This window comes from Trichomonascus vanleenenianus (assembly GCF_965637985.1).
Source record: "Trichomonascus vanleenenianus strain CLIB 3782 genome assembly, contig: TRVA0_004S, whole genome shotgun sequence".
NCBI lineage: Eukaryota > Fungi > Ascomycota > Dipodascomycetes > Dipodascales > Trichomonascaceae > Blastobotrys > Blastobotrys vanleenenianus.
In genome coordinates this window covers 1-14,087 of record NW_027481883.1, presented here as the reverse complement: position 1 = coordinate 14,087, position 14,087 = coordinate 1, and the positions used below count along the sequence as shown (strand labels likewise).

Below are 14,087 nucleotides of genomic sequence, written 5' to 3'. Positions count from 1 at the left end.
CCTTTCTGTGTGTAAACAAGTACAGTACTGAGTGTGTAGTAGCACCTATGCGTATGTAATAGAAAAAAAAAGATCTCATAGAATAGATGCCTATTCAGTCGCGCCGCTATCTGCATAATCTTGCTTAAAATACAAAAATATTGGGCTTTCTGTGCCTTCAAAGGAGGCTTATGTCTAATTGATCAGATTCCCGTCCAATGGCCAGTTCACCGGAGATCACGAGTAAACGGCCGCCTCCCGCCTGCACCGGATCGAAGGATAGGAAGGGGGTTTCCCGAGTGGTCGGGTTGATTCAGAAGAAGATGGCCGAAGAAACCATGTTTCGAGCGACTGTTTACGCTCTCACTCCACAGGGGTGGATTGCATACCAATAATCATAAAACCACACTGCTGCCTCAAGGTTGCTACATTCCTTATCGATAGAACGGTTTTCGTTTTATCCAAGAGAATGGACCATTCTTTCATATGACGGTAGTTTAGTTAATGATCCACATTCAGTAAGACAAGTTCCTTGGGGGAGACTGCACACAATGTCGCGTACGATGTTCGGGGGATATGCATAGGCCATTCAAGCAAGGGTTAGAAGCGTATTATTTGACGCGATTAATATTGCTAGCGTGTGCTTGGTATGGTAAAAAAAGGCACGACCGGAGGAAGCAGTAAGTGTCTCTGAGCCTGTTTCCAAGATGTAGGGATTTCAGCATATAAATATCATTTCCAATCGCACAGGAGTCGTATTGACAGCTGATCAGTAAAAAAAGCGCCAATTTTTTGATTACCACTTGTATTTTTTCTAGTCAAGAGGGGTATCCTTCCTTGCTGAAGGTGTTTATTTATTTCTCCCCAGTGTCCATCGGTAGTAGTAACGATCACTGAGCGTGTATTGTACTACTGCAGCACCCTTGGACCACAATTTTACCCATTTCATTCCGCGGGGGCTAAATTAATGAGTTTAATCCACGCAGATGTCGCAGCAATGACAGGAGTATCGACTATCAAGAACCGGAACATGTCCGGGGCACAGTACACGAGCTGTACTAGTGGGCACACAATGTCTACGAATTTCAGTGGCACCATTCGATTTGGCAAAAAGAAAGACAATAAAAAAGGGGCCGGCAGAGATTCAGAGTTGACCGTAGCCAGAACCGCATTCTCGACAGTCAGCACTATGTCCTTACGGCCATCGGGTTCTATGTCCACAGTGTTCTCCAGGAGGCCGTCGACAATAACCACCGCTACCACCGCCACTACCAGCACTACTACGACCTCCAGCGACACCGTCAGCTTGAAGCGCGTGCCTACTAACACCAGCGTTACGAGTCAGTCGAGTGTAATGACCCGCAGGAGTTTGAAGAGCCTGTTCAAGCGCAAGAGGAAAGACTCTGTTACTATCGAGAAGGAGCGCGACCCTATAACCGGGTCTATTATTATCCGAAAAAGCTCAGTATCGGCAGAGCCGTCGATGCCACAAACGCTGGCCGCAGAGCCCTCCACACTTTCGCTGCAGCAGCCGAGCTACTACGCGTACTCTGCGACTGCCGGGTATCCCGTGGAGAAGAAAATGCAGGAAAGCAGGAGTACCCAAACAGATGACGCGACAGCTGCAGTTGGCGAGGAGGGCGAGAGGCGGGATGGGCGACTTAAACCAGAGGCAACACAGCTACTACCGCAAGCATTATCTGTTCCGGTCATCCAGCCTCCCACACTGGGAAAGCGGGCCGCTGCAGGGTGCAGCGGGGACGGTGAGGACCACCACCGCGCCTCATTCGAGCAGGCTCTACAGGATGAGGCTCCAAAGGAGACGCAGGAGTGCCTCAATTCTGAAATCGCTGGCTCGCCTGCCGCGGGCGCCCCAGGGGTCCCTTTAGATGAGCGTGAAGCGGCTGTCAGTAGTGAGAATGACAGGAGGGCGATCGGCGCCCCACCGGGTTTTCAGGCCACAACAGACTATTCGTCACCTCAAGACGACAGCTCTGCACTGGGCCCTACCACGTTGCCCCAAGCGCAGGTTGATGACACAGTTCCTGAAACGCATGCGGTCGGTATCCTTAACAGCAAACAGGGCGAATACGAGTGTGACCCATCACAGCACGAGGAATACACCTATGCCGCACCAATTGAAGCTCGGCCCGCCTATCCGGAGGACTGCCACTACAACTACAACCACCACTACTATGACTACGACGAGGTCTACATCCCATCTCCACCAGCATCGGTGAAGGACCTCGTGATGGAGGAAACGAAGCAGCGCAAGAGGAAGGAGAGCAGATCCAAACCGCCTCGGGCGAGATCTGATAACAGCCAATCCGAAACCTGTGAGACACGAGCCGTTGAGATTGGAGATCTGCCAAGACGCCGGGGGCGTGGGAGCGAAAGGAGAGCAAATCGGAAGGTCCGCAAGCACCCAAGTCTTATGGACCTAGACCGACCTTCAGGAGTTCCAGGCACGGTAGATGCGGACCTTTTAACTGATGCAGCCTATGCGTCTAGAACACAGCAGCGGAGGCGATCGTTGCCCAATGCAATACTGGCGCGCCCTGGTGAAGTTTACTCGTCAAAGGCGTTTAATATAACAACAGGACCCTCTGTCATTTACCTCCCCCTTAGCAAGCCGATTTCCAAGTCGAGCTCTTCGTTCTCCATTAGCGGCCTACGAATGTTCCAGTCGAAAGCACAAGATAGCCTGCTACTGCTAAGCGACGGCGCCGGCCCGGCGATTATTACCAATGTGAGTAGCAACAGCCTCCATTCGAAATCCTCGAAGAGCACGGGCAAGGCGAGCAAAGAAACCGATGATTCAACGGTCAGTTCCGACGGGACAACATCTAGTACCAATGCTACCGCGAATGCTTTCTCTGGCGGTGCCAATTCAGGCTTTGGAGGTTTCCTCAAGAGCTTCAGAAAGAATAAGCCGGAGATGATCACAGATACGACCTACCGCCAGCAGCTCAGCCCCCTCAATGACCAAAGGCCAGAAGGTGGAGAAGGCGACGACGACGACGGCCCAGCCGATGGGGTATACCCTGTTTTCAAACTGCCGCTGGTGGACGCAGTTAAATTCAACGCCTCCTTTGAGACAACCGATATTTTTGCCCGCAGCGACGCCATTGAATCTCAAATCTGCGCCATCGAGTACCAAAAATATGTCCCATTGATTGTGCTCAAGTGCTGCAAATTCCTCGTTCGGTATGGCCTTGACGAGCAGGGCCTCTACCGTGTAAGTGGGTCCATGAACGAAGTGCGCCGACTTCGGAATCAGTTCGTTAAAGGTAAGTCCTTCCCCTCCCTGCCCTATTTCTTGACCCTTTTTTTTCTTTATGTTCTCTGATAGCCGGATATGTCCATTATTGGCCAGATTGGGTGAAAAATTGTACTTCATGCATGGTTATGCAATAGAGTACGATTTAAGGTGCATGGCATATAGCGACATGTCGACAGGGCGCATGCATATGAAAAGGCGTATTGACTGTTGTTGTTTTTTTCATTTTATGTGTTTTTTTTTTTTTTTTGGGTGCTAACCAGAGACTTTTAGAGGGTCCTACATTTGAGATTCACCCCGCCGAAGAAGACATACATACGGTTTCGACGCTGCTCAAGCTGTACCTACGTGAGCTGCCCGATGACATCTTCGCCGTTCAGAATCACCCATTCCTTGAGTACAAGCCGCAACTTTATCCGACGGCTGAAGAGGAGGAGATGGACCCGAGTTTGATTCCGATCCAGATACTTCAGGAGGAGTTGGCGAACTTGCCTTTCTGCAGCTTTACGCTTCTGCATGTGCTGGTGCGCCACTTCCAGCTGGTTGTTGAGCACGCCAACAAGAATCTCATGCCGCTGAAGAACCTGGCGGTCGTATTCTCGCCCACACTGCGCATCAAGAAGTCCGTTTTCATTGCACTCGTGTCTCGCGGAGATGTCCTGTGGAAGGATCTGCGCCCAGTAACGCCCCGTCCACGGATGGATTCCATATTCAGCAATGAACATGACGCGCCCGAGGCGCCCAGGTCCTCTCCATTCTACACTAACGTCGAGTTTGATTTCGCGCAGATGCCTCTGCCACAGCCCCCTGCCCTAGAGGTAGAGCGGAGCCCCAAGTCAACGTCACGCCCAGTGTCGCCTGCAGCCGTCACGGGCCAATTTCCATCAGGTATGTCGGACCAATCGGTCGGTGATATGATGTATTACCGCAGGTTCAGCGCTTACACAGAGAAGTTGACCCTGACAAAAACGCTTTCTTCGTCCGTTTCAATGCGGTCGTTTAGCTCCTTCCCAGAATCGGCGGTGACTGATCCTGATGTGTTGTGTGACGACTTGGCCATCAGCACGTCTCACCTGGCGCCCTACCAGCCGTTTGAACGAGGGCGACTGTGCAGTGTGGATGTAACCAACGGGCGAACCCACGGAGTGCCAGGATACAAGGCTAAACCGCCTCGGGCGCTTTTCCTTGGCTCGGCATCTGTGAGGCACCATAGCTATTCGGCACCCGGCACCCCGGCCCTATCTCGCCCTTTAGCGCCAAGTGATTGAGCGCATATTTATTTATTTCCTAACGATGCTTACTAGTAATTTAATGTATTTTATGAACACAATTGATTCCTTCTCATTTTCAGTTTCGTTCCTTCTAACCAAACTATTGATTCAGGGGGGAGCAGGTACAAGCTTTCAACGAGTACATATTATACACAGCTGAAACATGCGATCCTGCTTTTACATGTTTCAAGAAGTACCTGAAGATCCGCGCCCCTATCTTAAACGCAATCTCCAGTTGCATCTGGACTTAATCTGATGGACTAATTCAGCTACAGTATACCGTGCGGCTAACCATTTCCCCTGACCCCTTTTTTATGTCTCCAACGGGATGAGCTTGTAGCTCCTATATAGATTAAAGGGAGAAGAACGCTACAGTTTATCATTCTCGAGGTTGCTTTAGCAGAATTCGCCAATCGAAGTTCAGGGCGGTAACTACAGCTGGGGTTGACAATTCACTCTACATGATTCTCCCTCGCCCGTGCTGTATATCTTAAGTTTCGTATTCCGTATGCCAAAGAAGATACACCCCCAAACATCGCGGAACTCCCGAATGGTCCGACGATCATCCTGAGCTCTACAGCAACCCCCCTCCCCCTCCTCCCCTCTCGGCCAGTTGACGATCTCATTGCTCGTTATACATACACTGGATCACCATACAGGTTCCGCCACAGCCATATTCACAGAGCTCATCTACAGTTGTTTCTCATGCAGAATGAAGTCTGCTACTAGTAATGCATTGCCCCTGATTTCGCAGACTCCATCTACAGAGCATCAATTCCACATCGCACCATCAGCGGCGAGACATAGTGTGGGATGGACGATGTTGCTGCACTGTAGCAGCACTAGCTGCTGGACCGCACACCATAGCGTAGCTTCGGGGTGCCAAAGGACTGATTGCGATGATATCACGGACACAGATTTACTCTATAACATGCCATAATATACTCAGTGAGAGCTGCTACACGGAATTCAGGCTCTGTGCCAATGGTCCAAAACGGACACCCTGTTTACAGATATCGGATATATAATGGCCGCCAGCAAGCTAGACGCTGTCTATCCACTGGCGCTGAGGTCGACACTGGCGGTGGTCTTTGGAGTATGGGGATGGGGAACGAATATTCTCGGGTTGCGCATGGCTGGGGTAGACCTGCCGAGTTTGATCCAGGGTCGAGGCCTACCCAACAAGCCATCCTCCGAGAATCTCTACAGCCAGGTATTTGTACTCGCTGCACATTTGACGTTTGTCCTCAACGTTGGGTCCTCGATATGGATGGTCTTTGACCCGTCCACCGCGTGGATCAACAACTGGATGCTCATGGCCACAGCTGCCGTGACGATTATTTATTTGTTCAATCCTCGTGCCAAGAAATCCGAGGGCAGACAGCTATTTATTAGAGTGGCTAGGCGAGTTGCAATTGGCGATATTGATATTGAAAACCGCCTGCCATACATCCTTCTCGGTGATGCGCTCACCTCTTACTCGCGTGTACTGGCCGACTTTGTCGTGTCAATTGGCACCGCAGTGAAGGGCCACACGCCGTTAGAGGCCCCCGATCGAGGCATTGGGCAGCCGTTGGTTATCCCATTGGTTTCGGCGTACCCATATTTGGTCAGATTCAAGCAGTGCTACAAAGATTACAGGGTGACCGGACAGAAGCAACATTTCTATAACATGGTCAAATATGCTACTAGCATCCCTATGATTGTGCTTGCTGCCATGTTGAAGTGTAATTTTGAGGCCATTTCTACAGAAACACTTTTTCAGTTCTGGATAGTTGCCGCGTTTATCAACTCCACCTACGGATTCTTTTGGGACGTGACTTTTGACTGGAATCTTTCCCTCTTCTTCCCGAACATTAAGACTGGCATTTTGAGGCCATCGCTCTCATTCAAATATCCAGCCGTATACTACCTTGCTGTGGTACAGGACTTTTTTCTGAGATATACATGGGCCGTCAAGCTGACGTCTCACGCCCAATTCGCAGACAGTGAGCGCGGATTGTTTATACTGGCCCTAGTAGAGGTGTACCGACGATGGGTATGGGTGTTCTTCCGAGTAGAGGGTGAATGGTCTTCTATCTCGCCCGAGCTACAAAAAAAGATATTCGGACTACCATTGCACGAAGATAGAGCCGATTGAATGGCAAAAAGTACCACTCCTCGTGATGTGCAGGTACCGAAAGAATCTAATGCACACTAACACATTACCAATATACATGATTTGAATATGGGACGTCTACTTCCTTCGCGACTTCTTGCCTTTGACAACTCCCTTGGAATTTTTTTGCCGCATCTTCATTTGCTTGACCCGTGGCTTTTGTCTCGCGTTGAGCATTGCCAGGTGCTTGGCAGACAGCTCTGCCTTCTCAAGACTCGACTTGAGGACCTTTTCGTTCAGCCCTAAATCAACAGGGCTCTCAATCACAGCGTTATTCTCATTCATGTCAAATGCCTCGATCGTTACGGTCGTTGTTCCAAATTCATCATCCTCGTACTGTTCCTTTCGTTTTTTTAAAATGCCATTTGGCTTGCCATCAAGCCCCTCCCAGTCGCTGTATTCTTCTTCGCTCCCCATATTGGTGTCTTTATGCTCCTCCTCTTCATCACTGCTGCTATAATCTGCCCCTATTCGGTCCTTATTGACTTCCTTCATCGCTTCTCGGAACCGCTGCATGTCCTTTTCAAATCGCACCTGCTCCTGTTCACGCTCAGCTTTTCGCTGCTCCTGTTTTTCCAGCTTCTCCAGCTCTTTGGCCTTCTTTATGGCATGCTCCTTCCTTTGCACTTTACGCTTGTGGAACCCAGTCAAGTAGTCGCTGAACCCAAATTAGATCGATTACTTCAAATCTCTGCAAAAACTTACGTTCTCTGCTCCCGGTCGAAAGACACCTCCTCAACGCCAAACTGGGAGGCCTTTTTCTTCGCATAGGCTCGATCGCCCCGAGTCAACAGCTCCCTATTTGACCTTCTTTGCGGCATTCTCTTGTTAAAATATTTTCTTGGGAGTGTGAAACTTCAATATCCGTGATGATAAGTAGAAGGGCAGATTTAAGATAGGGAAACGGAAAATCTGAAAATCACGAAAGCCGCACCGGATCACCCGCCAGATAATACTCCATAGCTACAGGGGAAATACTGTATTCCAATGTTAATTTTAGTCATCATATATAACAATCATTAGTCGGTTGGCAAACAGTGCAAGAAGATATATATGTCATTGTCGTGACGGGTGATCAAAGCTGGTCTTCTGGATTGAAGAAAGGCTCAAAAGTCTTCTCCTTTACGTCCCGCAAATGTTCCCTGGCGAAATAATAAATAGTGATCAAAAGATGGGGGAATCGTTGCGTGAAATAATGCAGATATCCATCAGGCATGGGCATGATGCGCTTCAGCTGATCGGGAAGTTCGTTGTAGTGGTGACTCTTGTTGCGAATAGCCCGCAGCAGGTGTGCAACACGTTCGCCCTCATAGGTACGGAACTTTCTCAAGTTGGCTTCCAGCATCGAGTCAAGGCGTTCGTGCCAGTCTTTTCCGCATACATCATTCTCACGCGCCATATCTTCAAGTAGTTCGCCTTTGGCGTCGTGCTCGGCTTTTGCCTTTTCCCTTTCTTCCTGTTTGCGGGCATCTTCTAAGTCTTTATCACGGCCGTCGCCACCCTTTTGCTGGCTATCCTTATCACGGCGCTCGCCCTCAATCCAATCGGAGACTTTGTACAGTAGGTCCAATTTCTTCTGCGAAGACCAAAAATAAGGATGTAGCAATACTTGCGTTGCATCTGGACGCTTCTTCGGATCGCGTTGGATCATTTGCTCAATCAAGTCCTGGGCTTCCACGCTGTCTATCTCATTTGGATCACCTAGCTCGTCCAAGTTGTATTGATTTTCATCAATGTTACTCTCACGCTTGGAATTAATGCCAAACGGGTGGTGGCCCCTACTCAGAACATAATAGAAAACGCACCCTAGGGAGAAAATGTCGACAGCTCTAGTCAGACGCCGGTTCCTATCCATGCCGACGAGCAAATCAGCACTAGATCCACCACTAGGTTCTATTCGTGAAGCTGAGCCGGTCTTTCTGTCCACCTCAGGCGCAATCCAGCCCGCAGTACCAGCAGGCTGAGCCGTAGTGGGTCTAAAACTAGACTGGTCACCTTCAAGCTTTTTACACAGCCCAAAGTCTGATATAACCATTCTGACTGGGCCATAGACCCTTTGGTTCTGGTTATTCAATTTCTTATGAATTAGCTTGGGTGGAGCTACCAAAATGTTTTGTGGCTTGATGTCTCTATGCACAATCTTCAAAGAGTGCAAGTGCGCAACCCCGCTTGCTATCTGGTACAGCATTTGCTTGGGGTTCATTAGAGGCATGAGCTCCTCGTATTTCTCAGGATGCTCGACAATATCCTCTAAAGAGCCTGGACACAGCTCAAGAGCAATGAACAAGAACTCGGATGTTTGGTATTTGCAGAAATATCGAATGACGTTAGGGTGATCGTCACTCTCCTGTAATAATGCAACTTCTTGCGATGCAATATCGCAAAAAGACAAAAGCATTCTCTTTACTGCCACGTCTCGATTTTCGAATCGTCCCTTGTACACTATAGTACCGTGGCTTCCCCAACCAATGATGTCCTTTTCATTAATATCAAACGGCCTGTTGTTGCTACCGAGATATTCATGCATTCCAGTTTTAGTGAGCTCCGTGGGTATAAGCTCAGCCTCTGATGCCGGCTTGTCATCGTTGGCATCGAATTCATCTTGATCATCCTTCAGTTCTTTCTGGCGATTTGTCTCTTTGGAAGCGTTCTTCCGTCCACCCCTACTTCCTCGCTTCCGCTTTTTCTTTACTCCGTCACCATTGCCGTTCAGATGTTCCGGTTTGACTGGCTCAATGATCGATACTTCTCGCGTCTTTGCCCTTTCTTCTTCGTCATCCGCCTCTTCTTTAATGGCTTCTTCATCCACCTCTTCATGGACTTGGTTTGCCTCAGAGTCGTTCTTTACCTTTTCAACAATAGTCTTGCTATTATCACTGGCATCTCCATTCTGAGCGAGAATATCTAATGCCTCGTTTGGCTGTTTCGTTACTCGTGCAGTTGCATTGAGAATTAATGTCAAAGTCTCAGTAAGTTGTGGCATCCATCCAAATCGTGCTGCCACAATGACACCAATAACAAGAATTGCAAACGACATTAGGTTCTCTATCAGACGCCCGATTAAATGCCATCCGGACGGAATTATTTGCGATGGAGGAGGTGGCGGAGGCGGAGATATAAGTGGTGGGGCATGAGCATTGTCTTCGCCCCTATTGAAATGGCTCTGTCTCCGCCCTTCACTTGTACCAGGTGGATGCACATAAAGCGAGTCAGAGTGAGGTCGAGAACCAATTGCAGGAGGCGAAGTCCCTTCAATCTCTAAAGGAGTTGTGTGAGGACCTGCGATACCAGGCCGAAACTCGTACTGCTGGTCGGGAATCCCACCCTCGATGGTATGTACTCCAATCATCGATTTGTACAAGTCGTCCTTAGACTTCATATACCTCTGCTTGATGGCGTCACTTAGGGTAATCCATCTGGCTACCGGGGCGCTGTTCACTAGCGATGGGAAATTCTTGCCCGAGAGAGCAAACCACTGCCCATCTTTAGTTCTCTCGATGTATGTCTCTCCTCCTCTTTGTGGAGGACCGAAAGGAAACTCTGGCTGAGGTAGTAGCACGAGAGGCTCAGTCTTTGGCTTCGTTGTAGACTTCAGCACATCGAAAAATGTAACAGCCATAGAGGGGATAGACCCAACCCATCTTGCTGGTTTTTTACTCTTCGATTGAGTAGATAACGCGAGAATGGAGCTGTTATGCACAGGAGTGACATAAATGCTGTCGGGGGAGGTAATGTGTTGATCTGCTAAGTCCCCGTCCATGTTGTTTGGACCCCAGGATGAAAAGGTGACCTTCCAAATGGTTTCATTCTTGCCGTGGATTTCCAAATGGTAATCTATACGAGGTGTTAATATTATTCAAAGACAAACAACTTGTGGAAACTTACCTGTTCTTCCAATCATAAATGTCCGGTTTTCTTCATCAAACAGTGGGTAATCCTCGTCCTCTTCATCGAAATCATTCAGTGGTACTTTACACTCTGGCTTCCCCAGTGACGTCCTATCACCGTAGACGTGCAGAATGGTGCCAGTATTCGCGTCAATACGATAAAGAGTCGTATTCCTGCTGCCGGTATAGATTTTGTCGTCGCCGTTAATCGCAAATGGAGATTCTAGTACCAGCTGCTTAATGCTCACCGGGAGCTTTTGAAGACCAGACACGGGAGTAAAATAGTACAGGATACCGTCGTCCAGCGGCTCGACAATCCAGGTGACTTCAGACTCATCTACTTGACCCTTTTCTTCGGGGACGAAAAACCCGCGTTCAGGGTTCTCAGCGCTCTTCACTGTAACAAGCGGGCCGTCTCCGGGAATGGACCAGAGCTCAATCCCAGTTTTACGATCACGCGCATGGAGGGATCCATCAATCGTGCCAACCAGCAAGAAGTCTACAAGCTCCCAAGACTCTATTGAACGGTGTATAGACAAACCCTGTCGCCTAGTACCCGCGCTGCCATAGGATCCATGGACCAGTTCATAGTCGCGTCCATACTGATTGGCGATCAGCACCTCGTTATTTTCTTGGACGTTCTTGCCAAAAAGACCAGCCTCAACCACCTGATGTACACCCAGTAGCCACCATATTACAGAGGTTAGCAGGAAGCACCGTGTTGGCTCAAGTGCCAAGGTCAGCTTCATGCTGGGACGCAAGACAAAATAAACCACAGAAAAAATCTGAATATTAGTGCTCACACTAAAGCAGATATCGTGCACTCAAAGAGACCCATAAATATGCCAAGCACGGAGATAATACAGCTTTCTGAAATGGATCTTTCCAGTCACCACTGGCAGATTTGATTCTTAGTGAAATTGATGAGATGAAGGCGCGCGCAACGCTGCCCAAAGGCGTCGCGATCACTTCGTACCAGGGCGCGCACAGCCCGCATGCAGGTACATACAAAGTTTCTGGAGCATTCCATTTGATCAGACAAGTACTATAGAGGTCAGGACAGGTCTACGTAATAGTTATTTTCGCTGGCTTATGAACTGCTTTTTATGCTCGCCAGTGGCATGTGGTGAAGAAAGCACTTGCAACTCGTGTAAACGTGTGTCTAGTTCTGCCATAGAAGATGCAATTAGACGTAATAAGTCAGGATTATAAACCAAAGGATTGGTCTTTTTGATGAAGCATTTTTTTTTTTTTTTTTTTTTGCTTCAGTGGATAGGCTGCCTACCCTTTCTCTAACTGTATGTCACTTCTCAGAGTCCTCTAACGTTGTTGAAGGGGGCACAATAAGGAGCTATAAACTTCTCATTTTATTCGGTGTTGCTTGCCCATCTCCCCCTCTTACTACCGTAGTACATATGGGTTTTATCCTTTCTCCAGCTATATGTATCGCTTTCAGGGTCCCTAATATTGCTGAAGGGAGTATAATTACATTTTAAACGTCATATAAAGACCTACATCTTACAGTATTAGCAATTGAAATGTATCGAAATAACGGGCCAATTGCCTATAGCTTTGCGGTCAGTAGTCAGGAAGTACTGGTATCTGTTTTGACATTTAGATGGGCATCTTCGGAAAGAGAATAAAAAGGCGAAGAATGGTCAGGATATTGGAAGTTATAGGGTCTGTTTAATTGAACAAGGGAATCACTGATCAAGAGGAGATACCATTTGAATGGACAGCCATGCAGTTCCTATCTGATTAATATGGGGGGCTGTGAGCTTTGTATGCAAACCGAATGGGATCCCGATCGAGTCATTGGATTTGAATTCGGGATTTTAGTTCTAACTTGTAAGTGCACATGCGTTATATGACGCGCTATGGCACGAATTCTTAAGACCGGTAAACTTAGATTTATTGTTGGAAGTCAAATATCAATTATATCTGACTCTAATTTATACGAAAGTACAAGGTTAGACATCGAAGTGTCTACATTAAAGACGGTAAGGAAAGGAAAAGAGTACATAGAGGGAATCGTGGCTTTTATAATAGCGATTGAATTCGGGACGGAGTTAGTGCGTTCCGTGGAGATAGCGCATTCCTAGGAGTCTACTTTTCTAGATACTGACACCCAACACATGTATTGTTGTGATATGCGTCGAGGTACATCCTGATCAATCGATCGATATCATATATATATATATGCTTTAAATTTAAATTATAATTAATTATAAGAATTAATTCTGATATATATATCGATCTGAAACCCTTTTTTTTTGAATATTTTCATTTACTACACTGAAATACAATAATAATAAATTAATATCACAAAAAATGGTGACAGTTCTCACAGTTCTGTAGGTTCCTTTGCTGTTGTTCTCTCGTCATGATTCATCCTTCTACCATCCACTTGAAATCATGTAAGTGCAAGTCGTGTTTCCGACCCAGAAGACGCTGTAGGAACTGTTCCATCGCGTCCTGATGTTCGCCGGTAGGTGTGGCGATATGATAGCGGAAAGCGCGATGGAATATGTCCAATGCGTAGATAACCTTTGCGGCTCGCATTCCGTCCTCTGGTCGGCTAATGAGTACCCCCACTATTTGGTCAATTGTTATTGGGTCGCTCCACATTGTACCAGCATACGACCAGAGTCGTAAAGCTATTGGACAATTAAGATATCGGTGGCCAATTCTGTCTGCATGTGATCGGCAAAGCCTAGGGCACAATTTGTTGACAAATAAATCATGTTGTACCCTGCGATTTCAGTTGGATTGCAAACTCCATAACAGAAGATGGCATGAAGCAGGAAGAGGTGAAGTACTCCTGTGATCGTTGGTTGCCGTCTCCGATATCGTTGTAGAATGGGCCATAAGGTTGACCAGGGTACATTTAAGTGGCCTGTGGATTTTTTTTTTTTTTTTTTTTTCTGTAATACAATATATATAAATAATTAAAAAAAGAAGTGATGGGGTCATCCCGGGCTCGATCCGGGGTCACCTGCAATTGTACGGATTTTATCCGCGAGCTTCAAGTTAACCCGAAGCAGGCATACTACCACTATACTAATGACCCGTTTTCTGTTGAAAACGGGAAAATCGGGATCATGTCATTCAATGAAAAATAGAAAAAGCTATATGATTGACGCGATAGACCCGTGGCCAGACATACCCCCGGGTAAGCCGCCATGGGACGATGCGGCGGACGGAGACTGGGTGGGCCCCGAGACTCTGGTACCACCGGATAGCCAAGACCAATCAAGAACGCCTGGAGCGAATCCAGTCCTTCGTAAAACCGACATGCACAACGAAAAAGTGCAAAACAACGAAGAAACCCAAAAAGCAGCCGAAGACCCCCCGGAAGGGACCGGAAAGTCCCAGGAAAAGAATCTTCAGGCCGAGACGAACAATTTGATACCCGATAAGGGATTCACGTTCGCCGCCAGCCCGAAAAAGGATGCGACCGCCCGCGTGGCGTCCAAAGTCCCCGACCATGAAAAATTTGATCGACGGCCGAA

The 14,087-nt window shown here is 47.9% G+C and overlaps 4 protein-coding genes and 1 non-coding gene across 5 annotated transcripts; 2 read left to right on the top strand and 3 right to left on the bottom strand.

Moving 5' to 3' along the window:
- Positions 1-946: 946 nt before the first annotated feature.
- Positions 947-4,527, top strand: TRVA0_004S00188 (Rho GTPase-activating protein; the record flags this gene model as incomplete). The annotated part of the gene is made up of 2 exons (XM_076682603.1): positions 947-3,269; positions 3,533-4,527. 2 exons carry the CDS (start codon positions 947-949, stop codon positions 4,525-4,527), a joined length of 3,318 nt encoding a protein of 1,105 aa, XP_076542965.1.
- A 1,030-nt stretch (positions 4,528-5,557) lies between these two features.
- ERD1 (Erd1p) lies at positions 5,558-6,670 on the top strand (the record flags this gene model as incomplete). Its single annotated transcript, XM_076682602.1, has 1 exon — positions 5,558-6,670. The coding sequence occupies one exon, from the start codon at positions 5,558-5,560 to the stop codon at positions 6,668-6,670; it is 1,113 nt and encodes a 370-aa protein (XP_076542964.1).
- Positions 6,671-6,766: 96 nt separating this feature from the next.
- RRP17 (nucleolar protein 12) lies at positions 6,767-7,509 on the bottom strand (the record flags this gene model as incomplete). The annotated part of the gene is made up of 2 exons (XM_076682601.1): positions 6,767-7,346; positions 7,394-7,509. 2 exons carry the CDS (start codon positions 7,507-7,509, stop codon positions 6,767-6,769), a joined length of 696 nt encoding a protein of 231 aa, XP_076542963.1.
- A 254-nt stretch (positions 7,510-7,763) lies between these two features.
- On the bottom strand, positions 7,764-11,324 carry IRE1 (bifunctional endoribonuclease/protein kinase IRE1; the record flags this gene model as incomplete). The annotated part of the gene is made up of 2 exons (XM_076682600.1): positions 7,764-10,522; positions 10,574-11,324. 2 exons carry the CDS (start codon positions 11,322-11,324, stop codon positions 7,764-7,766), a joined length of 3,510 nt encoding a protein of 1,169 aa, XP_076542962.1.
- A 2,216-nt stretch (positions 11,325-13,540) lies between these two features.
- On the bottom strand, positions 13,541-13,645 carry tRNA-Pro(CGG). The gene is made up of 2 exons: positions 13,609-13,645; positions 13,541-13,576 (listed from the first exon to the last, which is right to left on the bottom strand). It is a non-coding gene; the product is annotated as a tRNA-Pro (tRNA).
- Positions 13,646-14,087: the final 442 nt, after the last annotated feature.